This window comes from Nycticebus coucang, chromosome 12, assembly GCF_027406575.1.
Source record: "Nycticebus coucang isolate mNycCou1 chromosome 12, mNycCou1.pri, whole genome shotgun sequence".
Classification (NCBI taxonomy): Eukaryota; Metazoa; Chordata; class Mammalia; order Primates; family Lorisidae; genus Nycticebus; species Nycticebus coucang.
In genome coordinates this window covers 86,831,768-86,844,858 of record NC_069791.1, presented here as the reverse complement: position 1 = coordinate 86,844,858, position 13,091 = coordinate 86,831,768, and the positions used below count along the sequence as shown (strand labels likewise).

The 13,091-nt window shown below is 42.7% G+C and overlaps 1 protein-coding gene across 5 annotated transcripts in view; it reads right to left on the bottom strand.

The window, feature by feature from the left end:
• The window catches only part of ARHGAP17 (Rho GTPase activating protein 17), a 99,027-nt gene that overhangs the window by 13,637 nt on the left and 72,299 nt on the right, over nucleotides 1-13,091 (bottom strand). For 4 of the 5 annotated variants that reach the window (XR_008373238.1, XM_053555412.1, XM_053555413.1 and 1 more), the window contains exons 13-17: nucleotides 10,726-10,806; nucleotides 8,023-8,136; nucleotides 4,613-4,704; nucleotides 2,733-2,889; nucleotides 554-787 (exon numbers count right to left, since the gene is read on the bottom strand). Coding sequence is in view for 4 of the 5 variants with exons in the window: in XM_053555412.1 (XP_053411387.1) it covers nucleotides 554-787; nucleotides 2,733-2,889; nucleotides 4,613-4,704; nucleotides 8,023-8,136; nucleotides 10,726-10,806 (678 nt within the window). In the remaining variant the exon portion in view is untranslated. The remainder of the gene's footprint in view (nucleotides 1-553; nucleotides 788-2,732; nucleotides 2,890-4,612; nucleotides 4,705-8,022; nucleotides 8,137-10,725; nucleotides 10,807-13,091) is intronic. The other variant, XM_053555415.1, reaches the window with a different exon arrangement.

Sequence of the window (13,091 nt, the reverse complement as noted above, 5' to 3'; positions counted from 1 at the left end):
TATCGTGGATTTGTGTCAACTCTCTAATGAGACAAAAGCTGGGGGTGGGTGGAGCCACAGTCACCTCATGTGACTAGTACAGTGCCTGGCACATAAAAGTTACTCAGTAAATGTGTTTGATCGAATGACTTAATGAATGGGTGAATAAACGAATGAATGCCAGGAACACTAACATTTAACTAACTTGCTACATTCAAATGCTTACTAGTTAGCACACTGGATGACAGCAAGCAAATGGCACATGAACACAGACAGCACACACCAAACAGGTGTGAGGGGCAGATCATATTGCTAGACACATACTGGCTTCTGGTCTCCAGCACCAAAGCAGCATGGCAAAGAATGCAAACAAATGTTGCTTTCTTTTGAAGACAGAAAAGGAAGCAAGCGATTTGCAGTTTTTTTTCTCCGTCCTTTGCCAACTGGAGCAGTGAAAGCCAATCTGGCTCACTCCATGCTGAGGTGATGCCTTGGGTCTCGATGCCATGTCCAAAGGCACCACAAGAAGGCTGGGGCATCCAGCCTCGCTGCCAGCAGAAGTCAGCCTTCTTACCTGCCATCGCCTGGGCTTGGCCCCTGCTCCAGTATGCCCGCAGAGGAAAGGACAGTCCCACCCCCAGAGCTGCTTTCAGCCCTAGAGCTCTGGGGAGAGGGCTCTGGGCCTGCTGGCGCCAAGGTGCTGCCATCTGTGGGCGGGAGTGGCGGCTGGAAAGCGGGGGATATGTGCTTTCTATTTAGGGTGCCACCCCGCCGGTGGGCCTGGAAGTCCATAAGCTTCACACCAAAGCTACACAGAAAGAAGAAACAGTCAACACACCATGCAAGCTGACTACTGAGACAGAAGCCCAAGGGTCCACATGTGTTAAAAGCACACATGGGGACAGCCACCCAAGTTGCCCAGCATGCAGTGAAGCGGCAAGGACCACACTAATGGTCATCCTATTACCAAGGCAAGCAACTCCACTTGGCTTTAAACCTGAGCAAAGCCAACAAACCTGGTACTGATTAATATCTTTGATCAATTTGGGTGTGAACAGCTGAAAGTAAACAGGCAGGTCTCACCTTGGGTGACATTATGTTAATGTGTTTATTTCCATAGTGCCTAATACCCATCTCAAATCTGTGTTTGACAAATGAGGCTGAAGCCAAGTATAAAAGGCCTATCAGTGGCAGTGTAAGGTAATCACACCACATAGCTTCTTAATTAAGATGAAATGTAGAAACAGTCACAGGTGCATGTGCAAAGAATACATCTAAAAAGACATAAGCCTGGAAGAAATAGTTGCTTTGGGGGATGGTAGCTGCAGGATAGAGTAGAAGGAAGACTTAGTTTTCACTGAGCCGTTGGTACAAGAACTATCTGTCATGTGCTAACTAGACTCACAGCACTGCACTTTGTAACTTAAACTATATGAAAGCTAATTTTGTTATGTGCTATGATAACTTGTCATCGGGAAACCCTACCAAATGTGTGAATGAGGATTCAGATAAGTAAAACTTTTGCACAGGAAACATGTGGATTTCAGAGTGATAAAATAGGAAAGTAAAGCATTTTTGCTATGGGTTAAAAAAAACCTGAACAAAGCAAAACAAACAAAAAACACACATCACTATAAGACTGGGCAACCAAAATAAGAGCTTATCATTTAGTTTTAATGTAAAACTATTTCTAGTAGTATTACATATACTCAAGAAAAGCATATTACTTCAAACAAGCCTCTTAACTCTCAGCATTGCTGGTCAATCCAGTGGCATTTCATCATACACATTGGACAGGTTGGCATTTGAAGGCAAGAATCACAAATAGTTTTTCTTTCTTTCTTTCTATTTTTTTGTAGAGACAGAGTCTTACTTTATGGCCCTCGGTAGAGTGCCGTGGCGTCACAGCTCACAGCAACCTCCAACTCCTGGGCTTAAGCGATTCTCTTGCCTCAGCCTCCCGAGTAGCTGGGACTACAGGCGCCCGCCACAACACCCGGCTATTTTTTTTTTTTTGGTTGCAGTTTGGCCGGGGCCGGGTTTGAACCCGCCACCCTTGGTATATGGGGCCGGTGCCTTACCGACTGAGCCACAGGCGTTTTTAAGACCGAGTCTCACTCGATCACCCGGGTAGAGTGCCAGGGCATCACAGGTCACAGCATCTTCAAACTTTTGGGCTTAAGCAATTCTCTTGCCTTAGCCTCCTCAGTAGCTGGGACTATAGGCACATGCCACAATGCCCAGATAGTTTTTTCTTTTTTTTAGTAGAGACAGGGTCTCACTCTTATTCAGGCTGGTCTTGACCTCTTGAGCTCAAGCAATCCACCAGCCTTGGTCACCCAGAGTGCTAGGATTATAGGCGTAAGCCATCCTGCCTGGCCTACAAAAAGTCTTCATTATCCTTAATACCACTACTCATCTTCTTTCCTTTTCCCTCTTTCTCCCCTAATCAAGTACATTTAGGTGAATTCGTGACATGTGTATGATGCCGTTCCACTGTAGGGCATACCACAGACCATCAAGTTAAGCTTGACTACATATGGTACGAATGTTAAGTGACAAGCTGCACACCTACTTTACGCTTGGAACAACCTACAGCAGAATTCCTGAAACTATCTGGACTCTACTAGTCATGGGTGCATAGAGGGCCACTCAAACCCCAAGTCCACCTAGCCAGTACCAGACACCGCAGGTCTAACAAGTCTTCTACGTGTTATCAACTGTAGGTTTGGAAGTGAACAGTCTAAACGCACCTCTCCTTCTTCACCAAGTCCCCTTCCATCACTGCCATACTGGCAGGCCGCTTCCTCTCAAGAGTCCCCGAGTCAGAGTCATTTCCAGTGTGGGATGAGTGATTAGAATTCGGGGTGGCGAGAGGTACAAATGCTTCCGATACGTTAAATTCCACCTCTGCAAGAGAAAAAAAATAAACAATGTATGACACACAGACCACAGGGGCAAGGGAACTCTAAGACACCCTTCAACTGAAACAGGAACCTCATCTTTCAGTCCACAAGCTCCCACTATTTCACAAGTGGAAGCCTCTGGCACGCTCACCCTAAAAATAGTTCCTCAAACCAATGAGAGCTAACATAATAGAACAAGAGACAAGGAGAAGGCATTATTCAAAATACAAATTTTAGACAGCACCCGTAGCTCAGTAGGTAGGGCACCAGCCACACACACCGAGGCTTGCGGGTTTGAACCTGCCCTGGGCCAGCTAAAACAACAATGACAACTGCAACAAAAAAATAGCCAGGCATTGTGGCAGGCACCTATAGTCCCAGCTACTTGGGAGGCTGAGGCAAGAGAATTGCTTTAAGCCCAAGAGTTTGAGGTTGCTGTGAGCTGTGATGCCATGGCATTCTACCAAGGGCAACATAGTGAGACTGTCTAAAAAAAATACAAAAACCCAAAATGTAAGTTTCAAAACCCTTCTGCTTTATCTTTAGTGAAAAACAAAACCTTCTATAACACAGAAGAGGACAATAAGTATAGATTATTGGAATCTTTAAAAGTGAAAGATACTTATACTCTGATATAAAACAGAAATAAAAGGCAACATCAGGTCCATAATTTCTAAGGCAGTTTTTCTAAGAATCATTTTCCTTAATGAAATGTTGGGCAAAATGCAATAATAATCCATCTATCACATCTTCATTCAGCAACCTGCATAAGGGAGGCATGATTCCTGATGGGAAGTTGGTGGTGAAGATGAGCACAGCTTGGCCTCATGGGGCTTAGGCTACAATGAATGCGGCAGCAGAGTTCCCCTGCGGGAAGCAAGAGAGGGAGGTCCCCACTCCTAACACTTGACCAAACAGTACTGCTAAAGGAAGCCACAAGAACTTCTGTGGATACCAGGATCGTAACAAGTGTCATCTGAGAACCTGTCACCTACAGGATGAAATTCTAATTCCCCAACATGGCCAACTCAGACCTTCACCAACTTTCCCCAGTCGACCTTTCCTGCTTTGTATTCCATCACTGCACAAATCTAAAATCTAGAGAAACAAAAAGCTCTCTACCATGTGCAATAATTTTATCTGTTTACGTGGCTGTCTTTTCTGGTGGCCTGAGTTCCTCCAGGGAAGACTATAAGCCTCGCTGGCAAACATGTAGCACCTAGTGAGTATTCAATGCACACTGGCTGAATATTTTTTAGTTGAAGCTAAGTGAAAAACAAGATGATATGATTACCATTATGTTCAAATACGAATACAAATGAACAAAGTCTGGAAAGAAATGTGAAAAAAACGAAAACAATTAGGTAATCAGGAAGGGATTACTGATATATTTTCTTCTTTAAGGAGACTTTTTTTTTTTTTTTAATCTTTAAAAAAAGATTAGCACTTTATTACCCAGGCTAGAGTGCAGTGGTACAATCATAGCCTATTGCAGCCTCAAACTCCTGGGCTCGAGTAGGTGGGACTATAGCCATGTGCCACTAGCATGGCTAATTTTTTTCATTTCTTTAAAGATAGGGTCTTGGGGTCTTGCTATGTTACCAACGCTGGTCTTAAACTCATGGCCTCAAGAGAAATCCTGTGTCAGCCTCTGAGTAGCTGCCATTATAAGACTTTTTATACTACTGCTGTATTGCTTTGGCAGTCAATCAAAGTAAAATAATTACCTTCAGGGAAGAACCAGTCGGCATGCTGAATGATGGGTTCAATCACTGCAACCACGTGGACAGACGTGGCTGCTGCCATTTCAGCAAGCGTTCTGCAAAGGAAGTTCACAAAATTAAATATTTCTGGTTTTATCAGGGCAATTCAATTATTTTAAAGGATAAAATATTTAAATACAGATGAAATAATCAAGTTCACAAGGTCCTGGCCTCAGTGATCACCCAGGGGAAAAAATTACCCTGACTCTGCTGTCACTCCTTAGTCAGCACTGTTGACAACCAACAGTTTTCACTGTACACAGGCCCTGTGAGCAGTTAGGAATCTGACAATTAAGTTCAAAACTTGCCACTGTGTGTTTACATTGACAGCACTGTACAAATAACTCAGTAAGGTTTCATAACCTTGGCATATCTGTGTCTCACAGTTGTGTTTGTGCTGACGTGTGGTGGTGTCCTGCTGAATGGCATTCACCGTTGTGTTTTTGTGTGCCACAATGAGAATGTTGGAACTTGAATTAGAACAACAAACAAACATTCATAAACATCTTGTTAAACTTGTCAAGAGTGGAAGTGAAATCATAACATACATGGTCATAACATACATGAACCAGCCCCAACATGAGTGTTCAGAAGTTATAAGCGATTGATGTCAGGGTTCAAAAGGAAGAAAATAAGAAAGAATCGTTACCCTGCTGCCAAGTTCATGTTCTAGCTGGGAGTCAGAATACTACAGAAGCCAACAACCTGCAGAAGGCCTGCCACTTACTGAGCACCCACCAGGCTGCCTCAGGGTCTTCCCTCATTTGATTTTTACAACAACGTGTTTTGAGACCTATTTTATAAATGAGGACAGTCCATTCACAAGAAGCTTAATCTTAGGTCTGACCGTCTCAAACCTATCTTTTCTTTTTTTTTTTTGCGTTTTTTTGCCGGGGCTGGGTTTGAACCCATTACCTCCGGTATATGGGGCCAACACCCTATTCTGTTGAGCCACAGGAGCCGCCTTCTTTTCTCTCCTTTTTTTACACTTTGACCTCTCTTCTCACCAGAACATTTTCATCCCATTTTCTAGCCAACAGTTCTAGCACCTTTGAAATCCCAGCTTAAAAATGTTAAGCTCTGCCTACAAATTATCCTTCACACTTTCCCTCCATCTGGATCCTGACCAGTCTCTATGCCTCAGAACCTTGCTGGACTAGGAGAAACAGTCCTCTCATGTTCTTTCCTAATTTTTCTTTTTGAAGATATACTGTTTAACTATTGATTCACAAGACATTTTCATATATTCTGAATATTTTTGGAAGAACTCGTTCCTAGTTTATGAACTGCCTTTTGTTTAAGATGCTTTCTGATATATAGAAATTTCTAGCTGTTATAGAGACAAATCAATATTAAACTTACTGTTTCTTGTACCTTTTTTTTTTTTGAGACAGAGTCTTACTATGTCACCCTCGGTAGAGTGCCTTGGCATCACAGCTCACAGCAACCTCACATTCTTGGGCTTAAGCGATTCTCTTGCCTCAGCCCCTCAAGCAGCTGGGACTACAGGCGCCCGCCACAACACCCAGCTATTTTTTGTTGCAGTTGTCACTGTTGTTTAGCTGGCCCAGGCTAGGGTCGAACCCGCCAGCCTGGGTGTATGTGGCTGGCGCCATAACAACTGTGCTATGAGCTCCGAGCCCTTGTACTGTTTTTATGCTTAGAAAATTCTTCCCTATCCCAGAAGCTAACAAATGTTTACCTGCCATGTTCATGGCATCACTTTTTATGTTTAACCCTTGAGTCTACCTTTAATTAATTAGCTATAAAATATGACATATATAGTTAATTCTGTATATCTACTTATCTTAAATTTTGCTTTTAGATCTTTGTAAATAATCATGTATGCGTAGATGAATGAAAGACTGTGATTCAAAAAGGTCACTGCACTTTTTAAAACTTGAATGGCTCATGATTTCACAAAGCTGACTAGCAGTGACAGAAGGTAGGGAAGGGTGATAAATAAGAACACAGGCTGTGTAGCCAAGGCCTGAGCTCCACCACTTCCCTGCTCTGCTGCTTTAAGTTAATTACTTGATCTCTCCAACACTCAGTATCCTCATCCAAAATGAAGATACCTGTACCTGCTTTGAAAGGTGATTTGTGAGGACCAAATGAGACCAGCAAAAAGTCACCAACAGAGTGGCCATTTCCCGGGAGATTTCCCTGAACCCTCACCTCTATTCAATCTACATTTCTCAATGCCAACAAAACTATCTTTCCAAATATAATTTAATAAGTCAACCCCCTGCTTAGGAGCCTTGATGACCACCCATGACCTAGAAAATAAGCGTCAAACATCTCAGCAAGATATGTGAGGCTGAGGCTCTTCATAACCTGGCTCTGGCCTACCCAGTTACAGCCTCATGTCTCATCTTCAAGTTATACATGGCCACACACATTCCCCTCAATGCTGGAAGCCAGGCCCTCATGCTCGTAATGCAATGCTCATCCAGATCCCAATTGTAGGAAACTATTAATTCATCAAGGTACAGTTCAAGTGCCACTTCCTAACCAGAACTTTCCCCGAACTTTTCAGCCTGAATTACATTTCTTCATCTGCGTTGCCACCATACTTTATAATATCTGTGATACTAAGGGTGGCAAAATAATGCCACCCCAAAGTAAGTCCCTTTGGCATAAGGATATTTTTAGTTTAAAGGCACTTGAAAAATAGCAGATGCAAGAAGGCGCTTGGACCTTCCTTTTTCTTCCTGAAAGCAGGAGATAAACTCCCATATGATAAATGACCAGTAGAGATGGGGAGTCAAGGCTAGGGGAAATCTTATCTACAAAATGTGTTAATGTAATCCCTACCTTCCTAGACACCTCTCCACAGTTAACGGCCCTAGCCCAAGCCCTTTGCCCTGTCATGTTTTCATAATTTACTATTTTTTGTCCAACTTAGTGTGTAAGTGATCAGCTCTAGCTGCTTCTTTGGGTCTTCATTTTCCTGTGGGGGTTCCCATGTATATGGGAACTTGTATGCTTTTCTCCTGTTAATCTATGTCAATTTAATTCTCAGGCCCAGAAAGACACCCTGAAAGGGTAGATGTAAAGTTCTGTCCTCACTATAGTCTGATGTGTGTACATCTTATCACCGTGCTGTAGCTCAACTGCTGCTCAACTGCTGCAGAGCAGGGGCTCTCTGAGGACTAGAACAATGACCTTACATCCCCACGTGACCAGCATCCAGGGCAGCACCCAGCTCACACTCATAGGTATGTCCTGAGAATGTTGGCTGGAAAAAATCAACTTCAGAACACCCTGTGGTGCAGCTGAATCTAGAATGTGTAGCCCAAATTATACTTCTACTCATATTATTGGGGGAAAGAAGAAATTAAAATAGTAAGATATTGGAAAATGTTACTTACCCTTCATTTTTGGCCCATAACAAATTAGGGCCTAACACAATCGCAATGTTGCTAGGAGTCATTTTATTAACGTCACTAGTCTGAGCAAGCTTTGCAAGGAACTTGATTAAATACCTATGGAATAAAAGAGGAGGGGCTGAAGCGTCTTCTCTGAAATATCTGCAGGGAGGGATGCCCTTACTGCTCGGGTGTTCAACCTCCAATGTTCAGCTGCTAACTGCAGAGTGTTCTGCAGTCAGAAACTGGCTCAGATGAAGCATTTTATAAATTTCTTGTGTTTTTTGTTTCTGAAAACAGACTAAAGGGCTTGGAAGAAGAAAATAGCTCAGGGCACCACCTGTGGCTCAAAAGAGTAGGGCGCCAGCCTCATGTACCGGAGGTGGTGTGTTCAACCCTGGCCCCGGCCAAAAACTGGAAAAAAGAAAAATAGCTCAAATATAAATTTCAATAGCTCATCACTGTTTGCTGTTTATTTCTAATCTATTTTTCCTTTGTGTTTGTGTCCTTATTCTACTTCCAAATTGTATTGTGATTAATAGTGGGCTCAATGTATGCATATACATACATACATATGCATAATACATATATATTTAATACATGTACAGAGGATACCAAAATAATATATACACATTTTAAGAAAGGAAAACAACTATTAAAATTGTAATGTTTGGGCGGTGCCTGTGGCTCAAGGAGTAGGGCGCCGGTCCCATATGCCAGAGGTGGTGGGTTCAAACCTAGCCTTGGCCAAAAACCAAAAAAAAAAAAAGAAAAAAAAAATTGTAATGTTCAACATGTACTGATAACAAGAGATGAATAAATCTCATTGAGCACCTCTTGTAATTGCAGAAATCAAACATGACTTGGGTATTACAAATTTAATACAGTTTTTTTCCTGTCTTAAGATGTGTATACATTGTTTTGGCATCCTCTGCATATACATATTTTTTAGAGACAGGATCTTCCTGCCGCCCAGGCTGGAGTGCAGTGGCAAGATCACAGCTCACTACAGCCTCAAATTCCTGGGCTCAAGTGATCCTTCTCCCTTAGCTTCCCAAGTAGCTGAGATTACCAGTACATACAACCATGTCTGGCTAATTTTTATTTTATTTTTATTAGAGAGGGTCTTGCTATGTTGCCCAGGTTGGTGTTGAACTGCTGGCTTCAAATGCTCCTTCCTCTTTGGCCTCCTAAAGTGCTGAGATTACAGCATGAGCCACTAAGCCTGGCTGTCAATATATGTTTGTTTGTTGGGGTTTTTTTTCTGAGACAGAGCCTCAAGCTGTCGCCCTGGGTAGAGTGCCGTGGCATCACAGCTCACAACTTCTGGGCTCCAAGTTTTGGGCTCAAGCGAGTCTCCTGCCTCTGCCTCTCAAGTAGCTGGGGCTACAGGCGCCCGCCACAACGCCCAGATATTTTTTTGGTTGCGGCCGTCATTGTTGTATGGTGGGCCCGGGCTGGATTCGAACCCGCCATCTCAGGTATATGTGGCTGGTGCTTTAGATGCTTGAGCCACAGGAACAGAGCCTGTCAATATGTTTTTAACACAAAAATGCAGGCATAGGTATACTGCTTAAAGAAACCAGTATTTGTATTTATAATTATAAAAGATCCAATTTATCATACAGATACACGCTCTTATGTATAAGTACAATATTATGTGTATAAGTGCAAAACATTAAGAACCCAACTATCTATCTAATAACTATTTTATTTTATTTTTAGCTAAGTAAATTACAGTACATCCATACAGTGGAGAACTCTGCAACCTTAACAAATTAATTTTGTACTGAAAGGAAATAATCTCCAAGATGTACTAAGCAAATACATTAAGATGTTAAGCAAAGAAAGCAAAGGGGAGAATGCTATTTACCATATACACTACCATTTGGTTTTTCAAATAGGGACGGGGATGAAAATACGTATGCATGTATTTATGTACACATATTTGCTTTGAATGTGTTTGCTTAATGTGCATTAACTCTTGCTGAGAGACTATGTAAGAAACTGTACACATTTGTGTCTCAGAATAGTGGGCTCACAGTGGGGGATGGGAACAGGAGTGGTTTTTTTTTTTGTAGAGACAGAGTCTCACTGTACCACCCTCGGGTAGAGTGCCGTGGCGTCACACGGCTCACAGCAACCTCTAACTCTTGGGCTTATGCGATTCTCTTGCCTCAGCCTCCGGAGCAGCTGGGACTACAGGCGCCCGCCACAACACCCGGCTATTTTTTTGTTGCAGTTTGGCCGGGGCTGGGTTTGAACCCGCCACCCTCGGCATATGGGGCCGGCGCCCTACTCACTGAGCCACAGGCGCCGCCCACACAGGAGTGGTTTTTTATTGTATGCCTTTTGAATTCTGAGCCATGGGAATGTGGTAAATTTTCTTAGTATGATAATTATTCCATAAAGTAATACATAATCTCTATTCCTTGAAATTTTATTTAGTAGGATGATTTATGCTCAATTTAAAATAAATTAGGTAGCATATATGAAAGCACGTATGTCGCTGTTTAGCAGGCCCGGACCAGGCTTGAACCCACCAGCCTCAGTGTATGTGGCTGGCGTCCTACCCACTGAGCTACGTTACGGGCGCTACCCAAAGTATTTTTTTTAATGTGCCAAGTATGCTTGAATAAAATTGTGTCTCTGCTGGGAATTAAACGTATCTTCATTTCAGAGTCATTGTGACTCAACCATACATACCTAAAGTTAACAAAATTGTGTGGTGGCAACTTCTGACATGTTCTCCATAAATCTTGAAGTTTTTTGTCTTGATCTTGCACACTGAGAAAAAACATTTTTAAAGCATAATGATTTATTAAAATACATATTCATAATATCTTTATCAATATGCCATATTAATAGTGATGCTTCCATTTGAAAAATAAATCCCACCTGGAAAACAGCACAGATTTTGGAATTAAACAGATTTGGAGGCAGTTAGGGAACCTCAGCAAGACTCATAATCTGATTTGCAAACCAGGATAAGAGTGGTGATTTGACTGAATGATTTCATGGCTTCAGTGACATAACTCTGCAAAACCACCAAGATCAATTCTTAGTGTACAACAGACCAGAAACAGAAGGCTCCATCTAGAAAATGTGTATATTAATATATGGCTTCATGGAGCCCAGATCTTCTACCCTAAGTATAGCTCAGACACAGATCACTTGGCCACACTCCCAGGCACCCATATCTCTAGGTCTTTCCTTGCTCTCAACACCACTCAAAGGTTTCAGACCAAGAAGTCCATCTCTGTTGTATAGCAATTACAAGAGCTCTTGGGTGGCACCTGTGGCTCAGTGGGTAGGGCGCCGGCCCCATATACCGAGGGTGACGGGTTCAAACCTGGCCCCAGCCAAAATGCAACGGCAACAACAACAAAATAGCCGGGTGTTGTGGCGGGTGCCTATAGTCCCAGCTACTCAGGAGGCTGAGGCCAGAGAATCACCTAAGCCCAAGAGCTGGAGGTTGCTGTGAGCTGTGATGCCAGAGCACTCCACTGAGGGCAACAAAGTGAGACTCTGTCTCTAAAAAAAAAAGAGCTCTTGCACTATATAGTTGCAACGTACAAACTTTCAGAGACACAAAAAAGGGACCTATAGAGTGGAGTCAATTCTGCCTACTAGGGATAAGAATGTTATATATTATCTCCTTAATGCTGCTTTGGACTTCAAACATCCTCCAGAACTGAACCACTCTGGAAAGTTATGGATAAGTGTTCAACATAATTTACTTTAGAGGACAGTCCTTGTGTCACCTGGAAGTAAGCCCTTGTTGACATTTCTACACCATGGAATCAATACGCCAACAGATATCTTCCTTTTAAAATTTATTTCCTGACAAGGAAGAGTTTAGGGGTCTTAGAAAGAATAGTTGAGTGTCAGAAGAAAGAAGGCGGCTACCCGGTAACAGAAATCCCACAACTCTCCTCTCTCACACTGTGTGTTGGGTTCCAAGGATACGGCAATGAAATGATGACTAAGAACTTGTCTCTGAACTTAAAACCCTTCCCATCCACCAGAGACAAAGTCTCTAATGCCACAATTAGAGAGAAAAGCTCAAATGCAAATACCTAGCTAATGTGACAAGGAGTGGACTCACAGACCCTGGAGTATGACTGATAAGAACAGGCAGCTTGAATCTAATCATGGCCTATCTGAGGGGAACAGGAAACCGTCTACTGATGGGGGAAGGGGACAGGAGTGGAGGTAAGATTTGTTCTTCTTGCCCTAGGATGAGGAATTAGGCACCTTACAGAGGAAACAAGTCAGAACTACACGGGGAAAGGCGATAGGAGGCAGTCTGGCAGGCCAAAAAGAAACCTCGGTGATTTTTTTTTTTTCAGACAGTCTCACTTTGTCGCCTTTGGTAGAGTGCCATGGCATCATAGCTCACAGCAACCTCAAACTCTTGGGCTCAAGCGATTCTCTTTCCTCAGCCTCCCAAGTAGCTGGGACTACAGGCGCCTGCCAGAACGCCTGGCTATTTTTAAAGACAGGGTCTTGCCCTGGCTCAGGCTAATCTCGAACCTGTGAGCTCAGGCAATCCACCTGCCTCAGCCTCCCAAGTGCTGGGATTACAGTCGTGAGCCACTGTGACCGGCTGCCTCTATGACTTTTTAAATAAGGGCTGTCCTGCTTAAAACCAACCATTTCTAGACAGACTGAAGGCAAGGGAGGAGAGAAAGGGACAAAGAATAGGAACATACAGTGTTTGGCTCCGACAAGTCTGAGTCTTGATTTCTAGCTCTGCCCATTACTTGCTACTTCCTTGGCCCTACTCCTTCCCAAGCCTTAGTTTCCTCATCTGCAAATATGAACAACATCTGCCTTTTAGGGTGTGAATTAAGGATAACAGGAGGTAAAGGGTATAAAGAATAGTGTAAGCACAGTACTTAGCACATAGTAAATGCTCAGTAAATATTATTATGAGTAATGTCACATTACACAGTTAACAACACAGGATCCATTTACATGCAGATATTTTTCAATAATTATATTGGAATTTTTTTTTGGAGATTTGAAACAATTTGAAAAAAACTTGAGGATGAACCTGCCATTCCTAA